The 27,708-nt window shown below is 35.7% G+C and overlaps 3 protein-coding genes across 3 annotated transcripts; all 3 read right to left on the bottom strand.

Moving 5' to 3' along the window:
- Positions 1–218: 218 nt before the first annotated feature.
- Positions 219–638, bottom strand: LOC108981902. Its single transcript, XM_018953154.1, has one exon. It carries the CDS (start codon positions 636–638, stop codon positions 219–221), a length of 420 nt encoding a protein of 139 aa, XP_018808699.1.
- Positions 639–11,566: 10,928 nt separating this feature from the next.
- Positions 11,567–16,334, bottom strand: LOC108985996 (cytokinin dehydrogenase 7). Its single transcript, XM_018958487.2, has 4 exons — positions 15,487–16,334; positions 15,037–15,312; positions 13,601–13,863; positions 11,567–12,130 (listed from the first exon to the last, which is right to left on the bottom strand). The coding sequence occupies exons 1-4, from the start codon at positions 16,180–16,182 to the stop codon at positions 11,809–11,811; spliced, it is 1,557 nt and encodes a 518-aa protein (XP_018814032.1). The 5' UTR covers positions 16,183–16,334; the 3' UTR covers positions 11,567–11,808.
- Positions 16,335–24,794: 8,460 nt separating this feature from the next.
- LOC108985990 lies at positions 24,795–27,481 on the bottom strand. Its single transcript, XM_035690685.1, has 5 exons — positions 26,860–27,481; positions 25,935–26,646; positions 25,756–25,847; positions 25,153–25,331; positions 24,795–24,905 (listed from the first exon to the last, which is right to left on the bottom strand). The coding sequence occupies exons 1-5, from the start codon at positions 27,479–27,481 to the stop codon at positions 24,795–24,797; spliced, it is 1,716 nt and encodes a 571-aa protein (XP_035546578.1).
- Positions 27,482–27,708: the final 227 nt, after the last annotated feature.

Raw genomic sequence — 27,708 nt, 5'->3', positions numbered from 1 at the left:
CTGGCTCGGTTCACCAGCTCTGAAAAATTTCAAATCTTGAGGGCACGTACTCAATCTCTAATTCTCCAGTCCAGACCATGTTCAAATTTCTCAGCTTTCTTTTCTTCATCTGGAATCAGATAACTGGCATAATGGGAGAACTCCATGAATTTGGTTGCGTACTGATTGACCGTCATCGTTCCCTGTGTGAGGTCCATGAACTGACGTGCTCTAGACTCTCATAAAGATTGTGGAAAGAAACGATCCAGGAATACATCCTTAAAGCGCTCCCAAGTAATGGGGATTCCTTCCCCTAGTTCATTCTGTAAAAGTACCCGAGTTGACTTCCACCAGTTGTTAGCTAGGTCTGTCAGGTTATATGACGCATAATTCACCTTTTGATCATTAGTGCAGAAAAACGCCTCAAAAATCTGCTCCAAATGTTCAATCCAACTATCCGCACCCATAGCATTTAACCTGCCATCGAAGGTTATGGGGTGCTGACGAGAAAACTGCTCCAACGTACAGCCAACTAGTGGTGCCCTAAGTACGGCGTACTGACCGGTAGTCATCGATTGGAAAAACTGAGTCGTTGCTGCGACTAAAGCATCTGGATTTCCACTCTGGCCAGATCCAAAAGTGTTCTTAGTGCCAACCATGTTTTGATGCAAAATATAATAATATTAATAATTAACAATCAACAGCAACTTCCTAGTGTCATCTATTGAGAGCTATTATTCTATTTTAAAATATCTTCCTAACTCCCGAACGGGCTAGGAGCATCCTAGGTGACCTTATTCATTCCAAGAGTTTGTAAAATCTCTCAAACCTGGGCTCTGATACCATTTTGTAACATCCCCTTCCCAAGGGTTAGGGATATCACGTACATTCGTAACTAAAGCCAAGTAAGAGACTTGCATAAATTTAAAAAAAAAAAAAACATTGTTCATTCCAAAAGAAAACTTAAGTCAAATCATTGTCTAAAACATAGTCATATCCAAGTTTCCAAACCAACTAAATGGAAATAAATCTTAAATATAGTCTAAGGTTCATTAATCCGCTTCTTCTAAACTTGGCCTGCCTGCTCGTAGTCCTCACTCGCCTCACCTGGGCGGTAAAAAAAAATGAAATAAAACTAAAATGAGTCGAAAACTCAATAAGAACTCACCACAATGTAAACATAATAATTAAACAAAAATTCTACTTGCACACGGGAGGGGTACCCCCCGAGTACCCGGAAGTCCATGTAGGATTATTGAAACGGTGCGGTTTCAATAATCCACTTGTTTGCCTCCCAGATATAGAAAGGCCTTTTGAACTCATAAAACTGGTTTCGGCCATGGAACCCCGAGGGACTTGAACCCGCGTTTCGCCTCAGCAAGAAGATCATGGAACCCCGAACGGAAGCGTACGGGAACCTTCCCAAGCAAGCAACGAAAAAGTTTCAAGCAGGGTGGTCATCTTCTTCTGCTCAAACACACGACTGCCCCACCGACGTCATAGAAGACGAAACACAAAGGGAGGTACTTTCATGTGTATTAGTATCTTATCTTCTTGTGTTCTTTTGAAAATGCACCGAATCTCCCATTGATTGGGTTTGTTTCTTCAAAATGAATGCTTGGATTCTCCCAATACTGAGGAAACATTCATCTTGAATAACTGAAAACCCTAACCCTAACCCTAATATAAGATTTCGAAATTCTTGTAGATTCGAAATAGCACTTGATTTAGATCCGAAATTGCAACTGATTTCGAAATAGTTGTGGATTTGAAACTTGTGGATTTGAAACCCCTTTATCGGTATGTACTCTGTTTTTTTTTTTTTTTAGGAAAAAGCCTTTTAGGGTTTTAGGGGGGGACGAGTTCATCGGGTTTATTTCTCTAACATTACTCTTGATTGTTGTGAATGTATGCATGAAATTGAAATAGGATACTGAGTCCTGATACATTTATGTTGTTTTGTTTTGTGGGAGAAATTTAGGGTTCATCTTAGTCACTAGATTAGTCCTGAATCCTGATACATTTATTTTCTAAAATGTAAACTATCCATTTTTTGTTACTATGTAATCTTGTTTCGATTTTGTGTTTTTTTTTTTTAATTGCATATTGTTTTGGTATGTCAAAGTAGTCGTTGTCAGGTGTATATCAAGCTCTTGATCTCTTGTTGAGGTTCACCTAATATTCAGCATCTTTTTCTTAGATTTATCTCATGGGATTAATTCATGAAGAAAGTGTATAATTAACTTCCTGAATCTGTGAATTGTTGGTTTGTTTAATTCCTCTTTTCTTTTAATTTGCTGTGTGGTGGTTCTACTTTACTATTCGAAACGTGTCTGAGGTTTTGTTGGCATTCAAATGTCTGGTGAACCATTAAAAGGCTGAAAGTTGTGATGGGTCGAACTAATTGACTTTTCTCCTAAATATGTGCCACTTTTTTGCTTCTTTGCCAACAGATTTCGAGTTGGTTTGATATATTATTTGTCTTTTCAAACTAATCTGTTAGTCTGTTCATTATTTGTAAGGTCCAACACGTAGAATATCTTATTAAATGTTTGGAGAGTAAGATTTGTTTAGTTTAAATGTGTAGAGACTTTAAATTAGTCTTGATAGTTGATATTGTTTGAAAGAAGATGCTGCAAGTTTAGTTTTGTTCTTGATTGTCTGTTTTCCTTTTCTTTCTTCTTTGCCGTCAGTTTAAGAATAAGCTGGGTTCCACCACGGACTCTTCTTCATCTTTTGGTAAACGAAGTCTGGGTCAACCATTATGCTTCTGTGAAATTGAAGCCCAACTAAGATACTCATCTACTATAAAAAATCCAGGACGACCTTTCTTAGGGTGTCCTAACTACAACACAAAGGTAATGATATTAATGTTTAATCAAAATTTTAAAATTATGTGCATCTCACATGTTTCCAAAAAATGTTTAAAATGATTAGGGATTACCATATTGTAAGTATTTCAAGTGGGTTGAGGAGGATCAATACAAAAAGTCCGATCTAAGAGAAACTCACAATGAACTGTTAAGAGCCAAGAAAGAGCTGGAGAAGATACTCGATGATATCGAAAAGAGCAAAATTGATCTCCGTAAGAGAGCGGATGAGATCGAGATGAGAGAGATGACGCTATCCAATAGAAATGAGGAGGTTGTGAAGAAGGAGTTGGCGGTTCTTGTACGCGAAGCGCAAATAAGACGCTCACGCACACTACTCCGAGTGTATTGGGCTGCCGCATTTGTTGTAGCATGTTACTTGTCTTGCAAATAGGTGACTTAGGATTAGTGTTAGAAGTTAGTTGCTATGTATATCTAAGTTGTTTATATGTTGGTTGGTGATGTTAGAACTTAGTCTGGTTGTATAGTCTAATTGTATTTTATGACAATGACATGACTTGTGGAAGTAGCTGTTTATATATTTAATATATTATTATATATCATTTTTCAACTTCTTCTCCTATTAAGCAAACAACTAAAGAAATAATATGATAGGTTGAAAGTGATACAAAAATTGGCTAGGATTTAACCATTATGAGAGAGCTTAATATTTGTACACTTTCTTTTGCATGTGTATCATTTATCTCCTTAGCAAAACATTTTTTGCTTGCATATGCGATAAAATTGATAGCATATAAGAGATTCAATTCCTCTTCTCCAGTGCTATATGAACCAAAATAAAGGCATAATGCAGAGATCCGAACTCATGAGCAATGAATTATGGTCTATTTTTGTGTTATCTGTAAAGTGTATTAGGAGGATGAATCCAAACTCATTGATATACTTGAGCACAAGAAAGCTCTTATTCTGCAGCCATATACCAGATTTCATCAGCGTTTTGACCACAACCACAAAAGCAAAACTCTGGCAATTGAAGCGTTTTGACCACAATGAGATAAGCAAATTTTTGATTAAATAAAATTCAAGCATCATAACCATACAAGACCGTAACTATATATTTAAAGCTGATGAAATATATATAAAGACCATTAAAAAAACTGTAGGGACAATTTGTTAGATGGCCATCACAGCTACTCAAAATGTAAATGATCATAACGTAAAAAACTTGCAAATAAAATGGGAGTCTCACAGGGGTATAACGTAAAATAGCATTATCCTGTTATTGGAGGCAAATACATATTTCAAGCAAATCTATGCCAGCCTGATCTTACATGCCTTTGTACCACTGAGTACAACTTGATAAACTTACAGAAATGACTAATGTTTCATCCAAAAAACAAAAAATGACAAAATAACAACACCCATGACTCATCTATAAATTAAGAGTTAGCCTTGATATCTTGAGTTTTTGCAATGAAAGATTGCCATCCGTATAACTGTAGTATATGCCAGTAGTAATCACAAAATACCAACTGTCATTCACATCGAGCAACCACACCCTGCATGGAGAAAGATAGTTATCAGTATATTTTTCGAGTGAGAATAAAATTGAGTGAGAATAAGATAGTTACCAACTGTTGTAAAATAAAAATTTGAGTGAGAATAAAGTAGACACAAAAGGCTAATGAAATATGGATTAAGAGAGCTATCAATATTGCCCAAAACTCGATTAAGAGAGCTGGACTGGATGCTCTTACCAGACTATCAATATGACCCATAAAACCATTAAAAACTAGAATATGGATTTAATAAATATAATTAACAGTACGTCATTCATTTAAGAATCACACACACTTTAATGAAAATTTAATGTTCATCTATATCAAGACAAATGGGAAAATCTATTGGTCAAAATATATTCGATTATAGAAATTTGGAGTGGCAACGAGAATATATATCTCCTATAGATACATTTTCCCAGTTGCTTTCCTCCATTTAACAAATATTATTCATTTAACCCAACTACAGTTCACAATTCTTTCTATAAAGGATTCCGAATCGAAGTTTCTTTATACACCAAACAAAATGGCATACCCAGATGGTTGAAAGGAATTGAACCCACCTTACAGCAAAAAATACTAGCCACAATGTCTACCCTTCAATTGGCCCCACTGGGACAATTCACTTTTACCCAAATTAATTCTCAAACATAAACCTGCTTCAAAACATACAAGATTTGATCTGATACTTAGGAAGATGTTCAGCATCACAAAATACTTGCACATGGAAGGAGAGAGACAGACACCACCATTCTAGAACCACCCACCAGCCAAAACCTAGATACTTCAACAGCCCTACTAAACAGTTTGCTGAGCCACGACTAACCATCGAATTGTAAAGGAGACACAGAAAAGCTTGTCTCAAACCTCTAGAACTATTAAAGAAGCCAGGACAGCCATTAAAAAGAAATCTCAGAATTCTGTTAGAATAATCTCATTATAAGGCTGCTGCTGTTTTCTTTCTATGTTTAGTAGAGATTCTCGCACCTCATTCATGTTTCTCCAAAACTGTATGCAGTTTGAATACTTTTTTCAGGAGTCTTAAATTTGCAATAGTTTAAAGTAATACCTTTCTCTACATATATAATTAAAACGTATATGAGATTAAAAGCAATAACACAAGCAAACCACATTTTATTCTTTGTTTTTTGGTACTTTCAATCCTACAGATCATTGTAAACAGTAAAATAAGAGAAGCAACAAAGAACAACTGCAATTTTCTTTCTTTGGTTTTTATATTTTTTTTATTTATAAAAACAATACCAGATTTCAAATCATACCTAACAGTCAGGTTGCCCAACTCTTTCAGGGAGTTCAACACTGTACGGAGCACCCTACACATCAAAATTTCATAGAAGGGGTTAAATTACCACAAAAGGTACGCTGGAAAGCTAAAACCAGCAAAAACAAAGATAATCTCCAATGGGATGTACACGGCAAACAAAATCGTTTATTTTTTACACGGCAAACATAAATTTGATCATCTGGAGATGCTAATGAATGCAAAAGGACGAACCAAATTCGAAAATAAGAGTGGACATTTTTTTTACAGTGGGGTTGCAATGCATGTGGTCAAGGCACTTTCATAACATATTCAATTAGTAAGGCTGTATGTGCATGTGAATGGTGAAGCCCTAATTATCAAACACAAAGAGACAATGACAATGTGTATGCACGTGAAGAGGCACAGTTACAACAACCTTGACCTCTTCACATGTATTATAGATTCAAAAAAAATCACCACATTGACCATCACAAATTAAGTGCCAAAAACAACAACAAAGGAGACTTGGTGGCCATTATAATTCAAAGATTTCTCATACCCACCAAATCCAACAGCCCCCAGATGATGAAAAAAGTTAGAAAAACCAATCCAAAGCCCCAAACTCCGGGTACCATGGCCATGATTGATTATTCACTCTGTTCCTAATCTCTTTGTCTCTCTATCAGCCACTGCGCAACCATTGTTATTGCATATACACTCCTATTATACTCAGTATCCTATATTTCTCCCACAAAACAACAAAATAAATAACAACAACATTCTTATAAAAGAAGAAGAGCAGCTACGAACATATTTTTCTTAAGACTAGCGTTTCTTGAGACAGAGCAAGAGCCAAAGATCAAGAAAAATACAAAAAAAAAAAACCATAAAACAGAGGACTCACTTGAACGCGATGAAACGACGAACGGTAGAAGTTCAGCGCAAAATGGTTTCGGCAGAAACCATAGATGGAGGACGAGGAACCCGCAGATAAAATGGTTTCTGGGTTTCGGAAGAAACCATAGATGGACGACGAACCCGCACGAAAAATCTCTTCTGGGTTTCGGAACAAACAAATGGTTTCTGGGTTTCGGAAGAAACCAGATGGACGACGAACCCGCACGAAAAATCTCTTCTGGGTTTCGGAACAAACGATTGATCTCCGTGAACGACGAACCTGCAGGAATTTCTGGGTTTCAAGTGGGTTTCGGGTTATGTGCGGCTGTTCTTCGAAATCTAAATCAGAAGAAATTGTTTTTGGCGCTATGAAATCGGCTCTTTTGCCTTTTTTTTTTTTTTTTTTAATATAATTTAACCCTGGCATTAATGCCACGTCAGGGATTCCGCTACGGGTACCCCAGGCCGGGTACCTGTAGCAGTATTGATAATTAAAAGGTTTTCATAGAATTTTCATGCTGAATAAAATTTTTGTCATATCATGTTGATGCTCATGTTATGCATGACTGTCTTAACTTATCTGAATTAACTGACATATCGGACTGGCCCACATACTTAACCTTGTGTGCAAGACTAAGCACCGGCCCCACATCCCGCTGCAGCAAGGGGAGCCACTGAGTAGTATTCTGACATACTACGGTGGACCACGCTTGAGTTCGTGGCTTGCACATCTACCCTGAATACTGAACTAAAAGGTCATCTGTTTAACTAATTTTATCTTATCTTATCTTGCTCTTAAATTTAAAATAACTTACGTGTCTTATGCGATGTGAGATATATGACATTCATACACTATTATAAATAACTGTAAAATGCTAAACCTAAACATAATGTCGAAAAACAATATAATCATATGCTATGATGATTGATATGCTTATACAGATCGTAACGTGCATGGTACATAAAAAGAACGGCTATCAAAGAACTGGCTTTAATAGTAATAGTCTAACTATATGCTAATCCTAATTTGTGATCAAATTACTTATCCCGAATGATACCGAATAATCTCCTCGTATCTCATTGCCATGTACAAAGCGACTTCGTGCGAGAGGAAGGCAAGCAATGTAATGACGGTTGGACAAAGGTCTATCTCTTCCAAAGGCACGGTGGAGCAAAACACCAGAAGAGAAAGACGGTGAGCACGAACAAAATATATATCTATTTTTTTATTTGTTGCACAATAGATGAGATCAAGAGAAATTTTGCTTGATGCAAAAGGATGGGAATAGAGAATAAAGGAGGTAGGGTATTTTTTGCACTACTAAAATTATGGAGAATATGGAATATAAATTGAAGAATTCGGTTCTTAATATGTAACGTCTGAAAATTGAAGAGATTGTCCAAGGAATGGAAACAGAAACAACGGCTGAAAAATCTGAAGGTTTTTCAAGGAAATAAATTAAGAACTAAAATTAGTAATAATAATGGTATTAATAATATAAACATAAAAAATAAAATAATTTAAAATCCTTAATTTAAAAATCATGGCCGTTACAGAAAAGCTTATGAAAATAGTGCAATATTAGGTCATCTTTTTCCTCTCCTTCTCTCCACAATCCTTCTCCATCTTTGAGTCTCAGAATCTAATTATTTTTTCTCCTGTGAGAGGCCTTTCTATGAAAGAATTTAGTATTTTGGTCTCCTGCCTTTAACCACAAAGCCTTTGATCTTTGTCTCCACAAAATTTCATCCCTTTCTAACCAGCAGTGTAGTTCATCTCTAGCTTGTTATTGTTCTTCCTTGCTCTGGATTGTTAGGTCCCTATTCTGGATTTTTTGAAGCCCAGCTCTTGCTTGTGATATCTTGAACTGGACATTCCCAAAGTACTGCTTATTCCACTTTGTGAGATTTTCACTGTACACAGATATTTTGTTCATGATATCCCCAATACCATTTTGCCCAGTGTTATATTACCAAGACTTCTCAATGACCTTTTCACAATCTGTATTCTCGATCCACGTTGCTTTAAACTTGAAAGGTTTAAATCCCTTTCTTCTTATACTGTTGTCTTCTATCTGCATAATTATGGATATATGATAAGCATAATTGTTTGAACTCGTACATGTAATTGATCAATAGCAGTAATTTAGCATCGATAGTACATAAATTACTAGTTAAATGAATGGACCAGCACGTACTACCTCTTGGTTGCTTTGCACAGGGCTGGCTCAATAGGTTCGGGGGCCTAAGGTTAAAATTTTGGTTGAGGCTTTTTTCTAAAAGTAAAATTAAATATATTAATTTTTTTATAGAATAAATATATTAGTTTTAATATTAATTTTTATATTATATTTTTATTTAAAAATAATTCCTATCGTTTGGCAAAGTAAAATTACTGATTAAGATTTTATAACACTTTTCAACTAATAACCAAATTAATCTCTATTAGAAAACTTTCGATTTAGAGAGGATTTTATCAAATCTAGTTTTACAAGACGTGCTTTAGACTCTTAGAGCCCTTAGGAACATAATTATTCTCAACTATTATCAGATGTTCTCAACTTCTACTTTTTTTTTTCTCTCATTTCTCAAAATCTAATAAAACACATTCACTCAAATTATTTTATTACTATTTACATATATTATAATATATTCTTAGTATCCAAATGAGCTACAGAAGCACTTATAATCATTATTGTTAATAAAGTTATATAAATAACTTATACATTTGGAAAAAGTGGGCCCTTGCCTCTACAAATAAAGGATTATATAAAAAAAATTATGAATACTCGAAAATTAGACTTTATTATTTATAATTTTTACATTATATATTAAATTAATAATGATAAAAAAGAAGTCTATTCTTAGAATGAGAGTACCTAAAATAATTATTATGTGGAATACTTTTAAAATTAATAATGACATAATATTTATTTGATACTTTAAATATTTTCATTGAGTTAATTATTTTTTTTAATTAGATATTTTTTCTATTTAAATAATTCTACTTAATTTATTTTCGGGAGAGCTTCTTCCACCAGGGGCTTCGGCAATTAGGCAATTGCCTAATTTGCGAAGAGCCGGCCCTGGCTTTGCATGTGGGGGCATAAAGAGCTCAATCACACATGGCATGAGAACCAGCAGGGTAGGAGCTGTGATCCAATGACTGAAACTGAAAGCCTGAAAGCTCTTTCACACGTGCTTTCAACAGGAGAGCGTCGGTCAAATTCGCAATCTACACTAGGTTCTAACAACACGTCCGTGCATGACTCGTTAATCGGAGTACGTAGAGAGTGCTTTTCGTGGGTCTAAACGAGGTAATGCTTTTCTGATTGGGTGGTGCAACTTACAAGAAATCATGATATTATAATTGCCCTTTTAAAGCTTAACTGCTACCTGTTTTTAACTTCTTCTCTACTTTTTCACAAGAAAAGGGAAAAAAATAAAATAAAAGTAAAATAAATAAAGAAATTAAAGGAAAAAGGCAAAGTGAAAGATTATGAAACCAAGTAGATTTGATCTTTGCCTAAAAAAAAAAAAAAAAAAAGTAGATTTGATCTTTGCATTGGAAAAAAAATACGAACAAAGCTCGAGGTTGGCTAGGAACCAAAAACTAAAAATCAATAATAAAGAGATTGAAAGCTTTTTTGTTGCTCTTTTGATCTTTTGCATGGGAGAATCTTCTACCTAACTTTTTGTCTACCAGACTATCTTTAAAATAGTATTATATATATTTACAGTTTTATTAATAAAATTTATTTTATTAATTTTATTATAAAATCTAAATTTAAGATATTTTTAATTTTTAATATATTAATAATTGATTCTTGTAAAAATAAATTTTTTATAAATAAATTTTAAATACTTTTAACATTTTTCCTATCCTTATAATCTCTTTTACGAACGTTTGAAGAAGGAATTGACCCCTAAGCCAAATAATCATGAACAGTGAAGCGTCGAAGCCGATTAAGATTTTCCTTGATTGTTGTGCAAAAACAAAAGGTACCTTCGACAAGACATGCTGAACCGTCAAATTGATTGGCCGAGATGTTTAAAGCGAGAAAGAGAAACCAAACGATCAGAAAACCTGTAATTAGTTGCTTGACAGCGTGATAAAGACCTGTAGTACCACTTCATCGCATCGTATATGTAATTGGCGAGTTAAGTTGTACAGTGGCAAAATGTCATTTCGAAGCATTATCACCATATCTGTATATCTGATTTTTTTTTTTTCTCGGCATCTGTATATCTGATTTGATTATAGAGATAATATAAAATGAGAAATCTGATAATAATAATAATAATAATAATAATAATAATAATAATAATAATAATATATACAATTATAAAATATATAAATATTGTACAATCGTTTTGAAAAAGAGTGAGATTTATTATTAAAAAATTAATTTATTTTTATATGGGTCCCGTATTTATTTATTTTTTTCAAAACGATTGCACGACACTTATACACTTACGACTGCAAGTATCATTTCTCATAATAATAATAATAATAATAAATGATTTATAAATAACAATAAAATATTTTGAATAAAAATGTTTTATAAAATTTTTAAAAAATAAAGAAAAAAAATTAAATAAAAATTTATAAAGTTAAAATAGAGTAAAAATATTATTTTTATTTTGAAATTTAAAAAGTTAAATTATTTTTTATGTTTTGTTTAGAGATTTAGAAAAATTGTATGATTAGGTAATGATTACTTGAAAAAGTTTAAAATTTTAAATTAAAAAATATTTTTTTAAATGATGTTTGAATATTAGATTTATAAAAACAAATTAGGTCTTAGAGTTGATTTGGATTCATAATGTGATAAGATGATTTTAAATAAAAAAAGAAAGTTAAAAAAATATTGTTAAAATATTATTTTTTAATATTATTATTATTTTAAAATTTAAAAAAATTGAATTGAGATTTGAAAAAATTGAATATTTTATTATATTTTATAAAAATTTAAAAAAATTATAATGATGAGATGAGATGAGATGAAACATTTTTTGAATCAGAAGACATGGCCTTAAACTTTTGAAGTACTCATGATCATATAACTTTCTAAAAACATTATCACAGAAGCGCAAGGATTTTTTTCTTTTTCTTTTTTGCGCAAAATATTTTCTTTACGAGGCAGGCCACCAACTTGTTCCTCAACGAGTATCGATGGACCTCATTATCCAACGACGGAATTACTACTATGAACACAAATGCCTACAATATTCTTAATCACAATTTGATGACCAGATCGGATTGCGATTGGCCAGACTAGATCAGGTGATGTATCATCCTCGAAAAGATTTTCTGTCCAGGCGCAAGGATGGCCAACGGATCAAAAATCGCCTTCCTTTCTACGAATCTTGTCCATTGGTTCCCAAAATGTCCCTTCCATTCCTCCTGAGATTTATAGTGAGGAAGGTACAGTTTGAAATCAAAGCCTTTGTTAATGCAACACTGAATAATCTCGTGGTTCTGCGCTACCAGTTTTTCAGCTAAAGGCCCCTTTGGGTACGGGGGACTGAAACGTAGCAATGCAATTATGTAGAAGATCTCGTCCTTCGGCAACACAACAGAAGTCCGAGTATCCCACCTGATGTACATACGATATAAACATAAATAATATACATTCTGTTAGGAACAAGCAAATTTGTATAATTATAAATTGTCGATTTTTTAAAAATAAATTAATAAACTGACATGATTTTATATGATATATTATATCAAGACATGACAATTTATGAATTTATTTTTATAAGATGTTTTTATAACTAAAAAAAATTATTAATTATAAATGGCAAATAGCTAATCGCTTTATCAGTTTGTGGCATAAATTTAAAGTTTACGCTTTATCAGTAACAATTAACCAAACATATAAATAAATAATGAAATGTAAGCATTTTTGGAGTTACTTGAAAGACACCATCATGGATGTTCCAATATACGGGCAATTTCGTCCACAAGAAAATCATTGCTGGAGCCCAGCCAAATTATGGTGTCATTATAAAACAGTGGGCCAATTATAAATTTCTGTCATTTCTCGAATGGCAACACTGCCGTGAAAGTAACATAATTTATTCCTTTCTACCCCAAAATAACTTCTATTAAAGCGACCAAAAACGCCCCACTGTCCCGCACTAATTACATCCTACAAAGAGCTTCATGAACACATACTAAGGTCATATATATTTAAAGTGATTTTAAATGATTTATAAATAATAGTAAAAAAATAATAAATAATTTATAAATAATAATAAAATAATAAGAGACTACCTCTTACCAAACACAACCGAAGAAACTTGAATTTACCAAACTACCACCAAGTGGATTGATATTTGAGGCAGCCTCTCCTATCCACGCCCGACTCATTACCTTAACTAGAAATATGGCAAAGGCAAACAATTTCTAGTAAAATACTCTACCGTGGGTCCCAACGCATCTTTGTCCCACAAGTAGTCTTTCCTACGTTTTCTTATAGGCAACACCAAACACCCACCAGCACCTGACTGGATTGCATTAATTTGTTTTACGGTAGGAGGCACTGTAACAAAGAGGCATTTAGTAGCGTTGTTTTGGGTAATGAAATCCTCTTCTTCGGGGACCCACTTGGGTGACCTTAGTAGTAGAAAATATTTGACCTACCTCCAAAATCTTAACCACCCTAAGTAAGTTAGCAAGCGTATCGGATTTGATAGGGCCAGATGACTCAAAACCGGCGCGAAAACTTATGGTGGGTCCGTACGTAGAGCCTCGTCACTGAAGATCGAGCGAGCTATTTACGTCCAGCTCAGACGAAAGCAGCCCTTATTCAAGCAAATTCAATTATCCTAGTTTAAGCCATATTTATCATGCCACAAATGATAGTTGAAATTACGAGAATAAAAATATAAAATAAAAAATCTAAATAAAAAAATTAATTTTTTAATAAAAATTTAATTTTTTTAAATAATTATATAATATTTACATATTCTATAATTATATCTGACATTTCCTTTTTATTCCTGTTATATAATACTAATTGGTGAGCCCACAAAAACATAAAGCCTGTGGATGTAGCACTTACATGCTTCGCACAAGAGGGTAGATCAACATGGGCCCACCAATTCCTGCCTTAAGGATATTCTTGAACACGTGGCGATCAAAATCAGCAATGTCTGACTGTGATACGAATAGGTTCAACCAAGGGTGAGGCGCGTCCCAGATACCGTTCGCCTTGGCATGTTCCTCGGCACGCTTCACACGTAATAGAAACTCCATGTACCTCAAGTCTACCTCAAACTTTAAATGCGCAAGGAATCCTAAGCGTCCAAGCAATCTATTCACAACCTACAAAACGACAAGGAAGTATCGCATAAACAGGGTTAGTCATTGATAATCTCATGAACTTAAACCAAGGGACATAAACGTTCATGGTTTACAGGTTCCAGAAAATGATGGCTTTTTGGCCATTTGTGGAACTGTGGGGACCATAACGTCAGCAAAATCTCAATGATCAGCGCAACAACATCAACTGACGCGTCATTACCATTTTAACCCGGACTCTATCTGTATATCACGAAAGTGACAAATCTGAGTCCTGACAGGGAATTTGGAACCTTTCTGGCTCATGCAAACTCATACTGAGACTGCTCGATAATTCATTACCATTATATATATATATATATAATAAATTGAATTCTTTACAAAAGTTCTATAGTCACTTTTATTAATTCTTTATATATTATATTAATGTGATTGAATGATTTTTTTTAATATAAAATAATTATTTTAATCAATCAAATCAATATAGTGTACAATAAATATGCAATAATAACGGTAGGTAACCTAAATCACAAAGAAAACAATATAATGGCACTCTCGTAATTGAGAGGTGAATCCATGGGCTTTTTATGGTGTAATGCGCCATAAAATCAAATGGAGGATGCATTATATATCGTATGGTCCGTTTCAATCAGAAGTCAGTCATGATAAAATGGTAAAGGACGAAAACGATCAAAATAAAATGGCAAAAGTAAAATGCTTTTTTTTATCTTTTTTCTTTTTTTCCTAGCAAAAATGAGATGCATGTAATGTAATACTTGGATCATGGCTGTAGACGAGAATCGGACGTCCTACGTTGCCTGGCGTCCTACACGTGTTAGGGATTCCTGAAGTGTTTTTGACTTTTTTTCACCGTCCGGCGGGACAGTTTTGGCATGGAACCCACGTCCTACTTAGCAACCACCTAGGTCAAAACTCAGTTGCCAACTACTTACGGGCTTACGAGTTACGACCTCATTTGTACTGTTACTTGAGGACGCGCCCAGCTTGTGTCCCCCCAAGCCATATGTAAACTTAAAAAGGATTTCTGATCTACAAAGTACAAACAACAACTCTGAAAGAAAAACGTCATCTTAAGGAGTCCTCAAATCGTGACCGCTAAAGAAACGGTGCATTTTTTTAAAGATGGTCCACGTTGCAGGAGATAAGAGAGAGAGAGAAGGTTCGTAAGTTCGTTACCCTATCAACGGTCGAGGGGTGGTCATTGTTTCTGTAGTGAAAAGCTACTTCAAGACAGTAGAGGACGGAGCCGGCTGTCTGAGGAATACGAGTCGGATCGAATGCCTGGTCCGGGTCCAACGGCACCGAGGGCCAGCCATTAATCGGATCGTCACTGTTCACGAACACGAAGCCCTCCACGTAATCAAAGGAGTCGCCCTCTCTCCGAGTCACCAGAAACTCGGCGTCCCGAGTGAAATCCTCAAACTCGGTATACACCACCCTTATCCATCTCACCTAATCACAATAAACAACCACAATTACGTTCCGTAAACGTGCCTTTCATGCTTTAATCTCACAAAGATTTCTTGTAAGCAAACCGACAAGTGGGAGATGTCGAATTCGAAAGATTTCATTATATATTTTCTTTTTTATTTAAACTCCTAACTTGCAAAATCGTAAAATACCCACCATGTCCGGTGCTGGCTGTAGCAAGACCCTAGCTCTGGTGATGATACCGAACTGACCAAGACCACCGAGAGCCCCAAAGAAAAGCTGGGAGTTTTCCGTCTCCGAGCAAACAAAAATATCGCCTTTGCCCGTTACGACCTCCAATTCTGCAACGTTGGAAGTTTGCGGACCGTAACGGAAGGCCTGGCCACTGACGCCGGCGTTGGATAACGTCCCGCCCACCGTTAAACCCAGGTAATCAGTCCACGACCTGGGAGCTAGCCCGAACCCCAAGACGCACCGTTTCAGGACATCTTCCCATAATGCCCCTCCCGAGACATCAGCGAAGACCGTGCCGTTCTTCCTCACCACTTGGAAATGGTCCTCCATAGAGCGCATGTCCATGACGAGTCCACGATCCGCCATCGCCTGGCCGCTGATGGAATGGCCGTTGCCCCGCGCAGCCACCGTCAGACTCGATGACCGCGCCGCCGCTTTAACCACCCTAGCCACGTCATCGGCTCCAGAAGGTCTAACTAAGGCCAATGGTTTGGAGGAATACAAGCCACCAAAATCCTTACCGGCTAATCCGGTTGCCAGGCAATCGATAGTGCCCTGGAGGTCCAGCGCGTTAAACAGGCTCGAACAGTCGTCGTCGTCGTCTTGCCTCGACTCGACGTCGTTCCCGTGTACGAAACGCTCCAGGTAGGCAATCATATTCGCCGGCGAACTGAGAACTTGTTGTTTTGCTGGTCAATTATGCCGGTAAACGGTAATGTTTCTTTTGGCCCTGTGAAAGTCGACTTTTAGAACTCTCTTTCTCTCGGTTCCGCTTCAGAGTTTTGGAATTAAATAGCGGCTGATCGATTTAGATTTTTAATAAATTAAAAAAGAAAATATGATTAGTAGCAGCGGAAAATTATAATTGTGACGTCAGCTTAGCCCTCGATATTCTGTTGACGTTGTAATCCTATCGACATCTTGTGTCTGCCACTTCCAAGTATATAAATAAAAACAGAATAACGTTAGATATAAGTCTTAAATAGATAAATTTTTATATAAATTTTTTGTAAAATAATATGTCCCACTAATAAGAAATAGTTCTTTTTACACTTTTAAAGATGAAGTTTACTTTTTTACAAGAACTTGTATGAAATTTATCTATTTAAAATTTGTACAAATCATTTCTCATAAAAATATATGATTTTTTTTTTCTAGAAATGTTATCGTAAATGCACCCTATTTATTTATTTATGAAACTATGAGATTTCCATAGATGAAATTCTCTATAACAGAGACATTATATAGTGAGGAGAATCCTCAATATCTATAAGATCAGAGAGTCCTAAGGCATTCTTGCCTAATGTGTGTGCAATTGCATTTGCTTCTCTTGGAATGTGTTTGATGGAATTAGGTCTGGATAGAAAAACCGTAGACCTGCCCCGCCCAAATGAACCGAACCGACCCGTCCGATAAATGCGAGTATTTTCGGGTCGAACCTGTAAAACACCGGTTTCAACCCACCTAAAATCACACAAATCACACCCTAGCTCTCTCATTACCTTTGTCGACTCTTCCCAATCCAATCCACCCTCTTCACCTCTCGCTTTCTCTCATTTTTCTCAACTTTTCTCTGTTTAAGGACTGAGGCCGCCGAGGATGCTCCGTTCGACGAGTTCATTGCCGATGAGATTGAGGCCGCCAACATCCTGCTCCATCTCCCTTAACTATTCTTTGAGTCTGAGAGTTGCTGCAGATTTCCTTCATGGGGTGCCATAAGAAAGATATCTTTGGGTCTCCAATTTATCTGACAGTGCAGGCAACTGCATGAGCCCAACACGTGAGTTGCTCTTCATGGCCAAATTGTCGTTGAATGAAGGCAGTATGTTTGGATGTTGATCTTCGAACATTGGATATCGACATGTTTCCTCAAACATCCAGGACTCGGAAACCTCCTTCAAATCAAAACCCAAATCAAGCTCTCCTAAAGTCTTTCTCCTTTGATTCTTGCTGCTCTTCCACCTTCTCCTTGTCCTCCTTCTCTCTTGCTTCTCTATAGGCCTCTTGGACTCCAGAAACTCCATTTCAACTTGCTCGACGATCTTGGGTTTGACAATTTCAATAGCAAACTCACTACATTTGGGGCACATGAATGTGATCACCGAAGTCTCAACACTCAATAATATTTTGGAAGGAGATTCTTGATTTTTGCTTCAGATCGGTCTGATGTAATTTTATTTTCCTTTTTTTTTAAAGAAAAAATAACAACGGGTTGACCCGATATCGGGTCAGGTCAGACTGAGATGTATCCATATTCACGCGGGTCGGGTCGGCCCCATATATTAAATAGTTTGGTCGGGTTGCAGCCCTAGATGGAACTGCGTTCAAAACATTGAAGATTGGTCTTTATATTTGTTATCAGCATCCCAACATAACTCAAATCTTCCATACATCCATTAATAGCTTGCACAACTTTCTTTGAATCTTCCTCCAAAATAACTTTCCTCAGTCCCAAGTCAATACCAAAGCTAGTTGCTTGAAGAGCAGCATAGGTCTCTGCTAGTGAAGGATCAGGTAGTAAAGCTCGTCTCTTCCTCATTGTTGCCAAAATATTGCCTTCACTATCACGAGCCACTATGCCAATTCCTATCTTAAAATTAACCCTATCAACTGCTGCATCTCAGTTAATTTTAACATAATCATTTGGGGGATGTACCCAACCTGCATTCCTAACAATGAAGCTTGAAAGCTAACTGGTTTCCACTTCCTGAGATACTCTAAATTCTTGCAAAAACTTATAAGCTTGTTTAACTAAAAGATTAGGATGAGTGAAGGTGTTTCTGAAAATAAGATCATTCCTTCTCCACCAAAGCTTCCATAATACTACTGACAGTTCCTCCATTTCCTCTTTGTTTAGCTTCATAAACATGATATTTAGAAGATCTTGAAAGCTGTTGAAAGAGCTAATGCTTTTTTGGATTTCCATATAGCATTGTCCCCAGACATCTCTTGCTGATATGCAATCCCATAAGACATGTTCAATAGATTCTGGTTCCTGCAAACATAAGGATAAAGAGGGTCTACCAAAATTTTCTTTTTACATAAGTTGAGTCTGGTACGTAATATGTTAAGAAAAGCTCTCCACATAAAGGTTTTTGTTGTTGGAGGAATTGACAATTTCCAAAATTTGGTCCATCCTTTTGCCTTTTTTTTTACTTGTGAGGTTTGGCCTTCTAATCTGCTTTGTATTTCACCTTGCAGATGATATGCACTTTTTACTTTGAATTTTTCATTTGTTGTACATCTCCACATTAATACATCTGGCTTGTGTGATTGATGGGTGCTGATGAGGTTTGCTTCTTCTTTGGTAAAAATGTGATTGACTAAATTGAGCTTCCAGTCCATAGTGTTTGAGTTGATTTACTCCTCAACCTTAGCTTTTGCATCCAGAAATTTTATTGGAATTTGTACAGTGAAAGTAGTTGGTCGAGGCAGCCATTTGTCAGACCAGATACTGATTGTTTTGTCCTTTCCAACCCTCCAAATTGTCCCTTCTTTAAGCAAAGGCCTAGCTGAAATCAGGCTTCTCCATACAAAAGATGGACAACTACCCATATTAGTTTGGAAAAAATCATTTCTTGGAAAATATTTCATCTTGAGAACCTGATGCACAAGTGAGGTTGGGGATTGGAGAATTCTCCAACCTTGCTTTGCTATGACTTCAATGAATATTATTTTCTTAATAAATTTAGCAATATCGATTTTTTTATTAGAAAATATGGGAAAAAGGGCACAAGTTAAATATGGCCAAAGGATGTTTTTTAAAGAATTTCTTTTTATAAACAAAAAGGATATTTATAGTCATAAAGTGCAAACGCCGCGCACTCATTTAAAAAAAAAAGAGTAAATATGAAACTTATATGAAAAATTAATTTTTTTAATAGTAGATTCCATTCTTTTAAAAAAGAAGGCGCAACACTTGCAAAACCTATGAGTCTATCTAGCATTACCTTTTTCTTAAAAAAAACAAAAGTATACAAAGTATAATAGCTATTGGGTACTTTTTTTTTTTTTTTTGTGAAAGGAAATACCTTTATGCCATTCCATTATAAAATTGATGAGATACAAAAATGAGCTTCCTCCATAGTTACAATTAAATCATAAATGGTAAAAGCAACTTTTGCAAGTAAGTGGGCTATAAAATTTTCATTTCTCCTAACATGAGAAACTTCTCACTTTGCAAAATGCTTAAGACATGACCTTGCTTCACTCATAAACATGCTTGAACTGCTCCAAGCTTCTTTATCTTCTAATAATGCCTTTGTGACTTGCAATGAGTCCCCCTCAATAACAATATGTTGCAGTCCAAGATCCAATCCTAGTTTAACAGCCTGTAAAGCTCCATATGACTCAACTAATACGGGGTCAGGAAAAAATTGTTTCCTCTGCCTCATAGTGGCAATGATTTGGCCAGTTCAATCCCTAATAGCCACTCCAATGCCAATCAATCCATTAGCCTTATCCACTGCACAATCCCAACTCATCTCAAACCATTTCGATGGAGGAGCCTGCCAAACAGCAGCTAAGGAGCAGACCTAGGTGTCTCTGCTGTTGTGATCAGTATCCTGACTCACTAAAAAATGAGCAGCACAAAGGCTATCCCAAGTGCAGGAGGATGTCGCGTAATAATTAAGAATAAATTTCTAGATCGTCTTATCAGGAAAAGTTACTTAAAATCAAACTCGTTTAAAATGGTGAAAATATTCACAAAGAGAAGATAAAAATAATGGTATGTGCAATGAATGAAAGAATGCAACAAGAAAGAAAAGGCACTAGTTATGGACTAGATCATATTTTTAGATTTTTGAGTGTCAAAATGAAATGTAAAAAACTAACAAATTGAAATTAACAATAAAAACAATCAACTAAACTAAACAATCTTAATTAATCTGAAAATTAAAAAATAAAACAGAAATTATTTAAGTCTCAGTTAAGGTTTAATAAATCTAATATGCAATGGAACTAAGATATTAATAAAACTAATCTAAGAATTAAACTAGATTAGAAAGTAATTGACAAAATACGAATTGAGAATTGAAAACCCCCAAAATCAATATTTTAGAGTTCATCCTTGTATTCAAATCACAAATTTTCAAAATCAATCCATGGCAATTGTAATCACTGTTAAATGAAAGCTTAAAGAAGCGATAAAAATAAATAACACGAAGTAAATAAACAAAAAATAAAATGCCCAAAAGTCTAAGCCAAATATCTCAAAAATATATCACAAACTTTAAACTAAAATTAAATAAATAGTAAAGAGTGAAAAGAACAAGCCAAATGAATGGAGATGGAGATGGGAAGCAGTGGAAGAGACTACTGGAGTGGCAATCGGACCTTGGAAGAGTTCTTCAAATGTGCAACATTGCTCTACAAAAAGTTCTCAATTTCGTGCTAATGATATACTTAAATAGGATAGAAAAGAAACGCTAATGTCTTTATATTCTCGTATACAAAATCGCTTAAATTTTATGATTCAACTTGGCAGCCATGTACGTGTTTCAAAAGTTTGAATTTATAAATCTCTATTAGAGACAACTTTGTATCCCTTTAAGATAGTTTTCCAACGCATCAAGAATAGTATCAATCCGATATTTGAGTGAAAAGTTATGATTAAAATACTAAAGTATGTATATTCTGTCTCCTAACGCATTTTGGACTCTGATTCGAATTACTCACAAACTCCATCATTATCCTTATTTGAAGAGTGTTACACTAGTTGAAAGTTCTTAGGTTATTCTAACGTCTTGCCCACTTGAAAGTCCTTTGAATTTGAAATTAGAAATAAAATAAAATAAGAATAATAGAATATCAAAAATATGTTGTGCATGTGAATGAACATTGTCCAATCAAATCACAAGTTATAAAATTAAGCATAAATCATGCTATTAACCAATTTAAATCACAACTTGGATTTATTCATCTTAACATATTTTTCATCTAAAACCAATAATAATGTAATGAAATAAATAAAATATGCAATAATTCAGCTCAATCACACCCCCCAACTAGCGTTCTGCTAATCTTTGAGCAAAATACTGAAAATTAATTGAAATAAATATTGCATAAAGATCAAAATCTAAACAGAAACAATCAAACACAATTCTGAATTCTTACAAAAGTGACACATTACTACTCAACCCCTAGAGGATATATCTACTAAGACTATCTCAACAATCTTTCACATAGAATTGAGGCAACTGTATCAGAACTCAAATGTGTGTCTGGAGCTAAACTGGTTGTGTGTTCCTCATTACTAGCCATGGTTTGTCATAGGATTTTTCAACCTTAAAATTAATCATTGCTGATTCTAATTACCTCAAAGCCCAAGGGACTAGCAGTTTTCATGACAGCTCTGTTTTTAAAGGTTGAACACTCAACCCCCAAAGTCTTGGGTAACTGTTTCTAACCCTTTACTTAGGAAAGCTCACTAAGTCACCTTTATTCTTTTTTTTTTCTAATATTTTCAAATCTCTTTTTTTTCTTTTCATTTTCTTCTTCTTCTTCTCTCTCTCTGTTTTTTTTTTTTTTGAAACATGGTTCGGTAGTCCCGCAATTTACTTCTCCTGTGTTAAATCATTGAACAGGTAATAAGGAACACTACAAGTGTAGGCATGTGCAAAATGTCCTTCCAAATTTGCCATTCATTCTACAAAAATCTTATCAAGTCTCATCTCAATAAGTATAGCATCCCGGTGTTTCAAGCTACACATCAACAAAATATGATGTATAAAAAATCATGTTCTACGCTTAAGCTTGAAAATAAATCTTCACAAAATGATTCCGCTCAACTACTCCACCAAAATGCTCAGATTTTACAAAATACCAAAAATGGAGTGTGTGTCAATCATATATGTATCAATGCACATCATATTAATTTTTTTTTTCTTGAAAATCTATGCACACAAGCTACCCCCAACTAGTGAGAGACATGGTCCTCAATGAATAGAACGAAAAAAAACAAAGTGCACAGAAATAAGCAAGCAAAACAAAAAAAATCAACATGAAAAATAAAATCAAAGCAAAATAACAAATAATAATAATAAAAAAAATACAAGTAAAGAAAACTGTAAAAGGGGAAAAGATCAAAACACTTCTATGGAATCTTGCACAAGCAAGATCTCTTCGTGTGGATCAAAGACCTTCAGAAACGGCTTTAGACGTTGTCCATTGACAGTGAAGCTATTGTCATTCTTTGGATTGACAATGTCTACCGTCCCGTGAGGATAAACCTTTTTTACAATGTACGGCTCACTCCATCGGGATTTCAATTTACTAGGAAAAATATGCAAGCTAGAGTTGTAAAGAAGAACTTCCTGGCCAAGTGTGAAATGCTTTGGATGAATTTTCTGGTCATGTAGAATTTTCATGCGTTCCTTCGCCAGCTGAGCATTGTCATAAGCATCCCGACGAGTTTCATCCAATTCATTGATCTGCAATTTTCTCAACTCTGAAGCTTCATCAAATGACATGTTAACATGTTTTATAGTCCAAAGAGCTCGATGCTGAATATCAACAGGTAAATGATAAACTTTACCAAAAACTAATCAATAAGGGGACATCCCTAGATTAGTTTTAAAAGTTGTCCTATAAGCCTACAAAGTATCAAGAAGCTTAACTGACCAGTCTTTCCTATTATGATTGATAGTTTTCTTTAAAATGATTTTGATCTCTTTGTTTGCCAATTCTGCTTGCCTATTTGTTTGAGGGTAATGAGGGGTAGAAACTCAGTGTGTGATACCATATTTCTTCATGAGTGTAGAAAATGGTTTGTTGCAAAAATGAGAACCCCCATCACTAATGATAACTTTGGGCATGCCAAAACGAGTAAACAAAGATTGCAAAAATAACACGATGGTCATTTGTTTTGCAAGCGACGACCTCCACCCATTTTGAAACATAATCCACAGCTAATAAAATATATGTGTTTCCAAAGGAAACTGGAAAAGGTCCCATGAAGTCTATTCCCTAACAATAAAAAATTTCTAAGGTAAGAATAGGGGAAAGGGGCATCATTTCTCTTTTGCTAATGGATCCCAATTTTGGACAAGGCTCACAAACCTTACAAAACTTATAAGCATTTTTAAACATGGAAGGCTAGTAAAAGCTGCTTTGCAAAATTTTAGCGATTGTTTTCTTTTCTGAAAAATGACCACCACATGCACCCATATGACAAAATCTCAACACAGAAAAAAAACTCATCATCAGGAATGCATCTACGAATCAATTGGTCTAAACAATATTTGAAAAGGTATGGATCATCAAAGTAAAAGTGTCATACCTCATAGAGAAATCGACGCTTATCTTGGGTGGACCATTCAGTCACCAGATAGTTGACTATGTCAGCATACCAGGGAGCTCTATCAATCACAAACAACTGCTCATCCGGGAAACTATCATCAAGAGGAAGACTGACATTTGAAGAGGAGGATGATGGCAATCTAGAGAGGTGGTCAACTACCACATTTTCGACTCCTTTCTTGTCCTTAATGTTAATGTTGAACTCTTGAAGTAGTAAAATCCAGCGAATCAAGCGTGGTTTTGCATCTTTCTTAGCCAACAAATACTTAAGAGCAGAGTAGTTAGTGAAAATAGTAACAGGAGAACCAAGAATGTAAGTCCGAAATTTATCAAGTGCAAAAACCACTACAAGCAATTCTTTTTCAGTAGTGGTATACTTTTTTTGGGCATCATTCAAGGTTCTACTGACATAATAAATCACAAAAGGTCTATTATCCGCACGCTGCCCCAAAACAGCTCCTAAGGCATAATCACTTGCATCAGTCATGATTTCAAATGAAAGGTCTCACTGCAGGGGTTGCATAATAGGGGCAGTGGTAAGCGATTTTTTAAGGGTATCAAAAGCTTTTTAGCACTCATCAGTCCAAACAAATTCAATATCATTTTGTAAAAGAGTGCACAAAGGTTTTGCAATAGAACTGAACCCTTGAATAAACCACCTATAAAAGCCAGCATGACCAAGAAAAGAACGAATATCCTTAATCGTCCTAGGGATATGAAGTTTAGATATTAATTTAATTTTTGCCTTGTCGACCTTTATACCTTTAGAAGAAACAAATGTCCCAAGACAATGCCCTGAGTAACCATAAATTGACATTTCTCCCAATTAAGTAAAAGATTTTTTTCCTCACATCTCTAGAGAATACGTGCCAAATTATGCAAACAACTATCAAAAGATTTTCCAAAAATAGAGAAGTCATCCATGAATATTTCACAAATATCATCAATCATGTCAGAAAAAATACTCATCATGCATCTCTGAAAATTAGCTGGAGCATTACACAAACCAAAAGGCATTCTGGTAAAAGCAAAGGTGCCAAAAGGACAGGTGAAAGTGATTTTTTCCTGATCCTCAAGTGCTACAGCAATTTGATAATAACTAGAGTATCCATCCAATAAACAATAAAATGCATTATCAGCCACTCTTTCTAAAATTTGATCCAAGAATGGTAAAGAAAAATGATCATTCCTATTGGCTGAATTAAGTTTTCTATAATCAATGCACATTCTCCAACCAGTAACCATTCTAGTTGTAATTAACTCATTTTTATCATTTTTTATAACAGTTAAACCATATTGTTTTGGTACCACTTGAGTTGGACTTACCCACTTACTGTCTGAGATTGGGTAAATGATACCCACTGCGAACAGTTTAAGCACTTCCACTTTGACAACTTCCTTCATGGTAGGATTGAGCCTACGTTGAGCATCATGAACCGGTCTAGCATCATCTTCAAGATGGATTCTGCGAGTACAAACAACAGCATCAATACCTTTGATGTCAGCTATTGTCCAACCAATTACGCCTCATTAAGACTTCAATCAACTGGGTTTCATTCTTCTGATTTAATTTTGAGGAAATCACCACAGGAAAAGTGCATTCTTTAGGACCAAGAAACACATACTTTAAATCTTGAGGAAGTGGTTACAGTTCCAACTGGGGAACTTCTTCCTTTGAAGATTTAAGTATGTCTGGTGGTGGTAGAGTTTCAAACTGGGGTTTTCATCTTGCGCTTGCAAATTGTACTTCAAGTGGCAAAGAAGAATTTGCAAAACAGTCTAAAAATTCAAAGACATTTTCATCAACATGGTCAATTTTTTCATCAAATAAAAATTCATGTGACTGAAAAATGGAATCATTATCAGAGAAATGAAAAGTTGAGCAAATAAATTATGTTGGTGTCAAACTCTCCACAACATTCAAATCACTTGTGTCATCAAAATGTGTTGGCATCTTGCAAGCATTGAAAACGTTCAACTCAAGTGCCATGTTCCCAAAAGTAAGCTTCAGAACTCCACTTCTGCAATTAATCAAAGCATTTGACGTAGCAAGAAATGGTCTTCCAAGAATGATAGGAGCTCGGTAAATAGTGGACGCTGGCTGCTACATATCAAGAACTACAAAATCCACTGGGTAGTAAAATTTGTCCACCTGGACCAGCACATCCTCAACAATACCCTTCAACTCCTTAACTGATTTGTCAGCCAACTGTAACATGATGGACGTCTTTTTCAGCTCACCCAATCCCAGCTGCTCATACACTGAGAATGGTAGCATCTTCACACTACTCCCTAAATCAAGTAAAGCTCTACCAATGCGTGACTCACCGATGATAATGGAAATGCTGGGAGAGCCGGGATCTCTGAACTTCTGAGGAGTCTCGCTCAATATCAATGCACTGACTTGCTCCGTTAGGAAAGCTTTCTTCTTTACATTCAGCTTCCTCTTCACTGCGCACAAGTCCTTCAAAAATTTTGCATATGAAGGCACTTGTTGTATGACATCCAAGAGTGGAATATTAATCTTTACTTGCTTGAAAATCTCCTGAATCTCAGTGTGGCATTTGTTCTTTTGGACAGATGCCAATCTCTGAGGATAGGAAACCACAGGTTGGTACCCCCTACTAGTTTCAACATCTGCACTCACAGGCTTCTTCAGCTCTGGTCTCACTACCTCTGGTTCTTTTTCAGCTTCATCAGTCTCTGTTGCATCTTTAGGTGTAGGAGCAACTACCTGTGTGTCCATAGTCATCTCTGGTTGGGGAACTTCTTTTCCACTTCTCAAAGTAAGAACATCCTTCACTGTCTCAAAAACCTCCCCTGAGACATTATGCACTTGTTTTTATTGTTGCCGGTATACTTGAGGATTAATCTGAGGCTGTGTTGGGAATTTCCGTTTCTCTCGAGTGTTCAATGTCGTGCTCATCTTATTGATGGTGCCCCGTAAGTCATTTATGGCCTGAGTGTTTTTATTGTTTGTGATGACCTAAATCTGCATGAATTGCTGAAGTGTATTGGCCATCTGTGCCATACTGTCATCTAGAGAACTTCTTCCCGATGATTGAGACTGAGAACTTTGTGCAGTTACATGAGGCTGAAATCCTGGAGGTGCTACAAAATGATAGTTCTGAGAACTTTGATATGGCTGATACTGGTGTTGAGGGGCAGCCTGATGAAAAGGCTGCTGAGAAGGTGGCGGAGACCGATCAGGCTTATCATTCCTGCATGAGAAATTTGGGTGATTCCTCCAGCCTGGATTATATGTATTGGAGAAAGGCTGATTTTGTGCTCTATTAACCCAGTTTACTAATTGCATTTGCTCAGAGTCACTCTGCTGAAATACTGGCATGACTAGGCAATCTTGAGTCTTGTGGTTTGAATCTGTACATAAAGAACATACCTCTACTGTTTTCACAGCCTTCACCTTTTCCATCTCCATAACCTCCAGTCTTCTAGTTAATGCAGCTATTCGGGCTTGAACGTTAGTGTCCTCCTTAAGCTCATATCTGCCCCCACCAGCAATAGCTCTCAGTGGCTGTGCTGTCAATGAAACTCGATTAGTCTGAGTGTTCCATTGTTGTACACTCTCAGCAAGATAGTAAAAAAATGGCAATGCTTCATTAGGTTCCTTACTAAAGAATTCTCCATTACACATAGTCTAAACAAACTACTTGCATTGTGGAGTGTGGCCAGTGTAAAAATAATTCACCAACCTCCAGGATTCAAAACCGTGATGTGGACAGATGTTCACCAAAGCCTTAAACCTTTCCCAGCTGACCTGGAAAGTCTCGTCAGATTTTTGATTGAATTGACTGATCTGCTCTTGTAAATACTGAGTTCTCTGAAAAGAATTTTTTTTTTGTAAGAACTCACGCTACATAT

The sequence above is a fragment of the Juglans regia genome, chromosome 6 (assembly GCF_001411555.2).
Source record: "Juglans regia cultivar Chandler chromosome 6, Walnut 2.0, whole genome shotgun sequence".
In the NCBI taxonomy this organism is placed as follows: Eukaryota; Viridiplantae; Streptophyta; class Magnoliopsida; order Fagales; family Juglandaceae; genus Juglans; species Juglans regia.
This window is presented reverse-complemented; position numbering and strand designations above follow the sequence as displayed.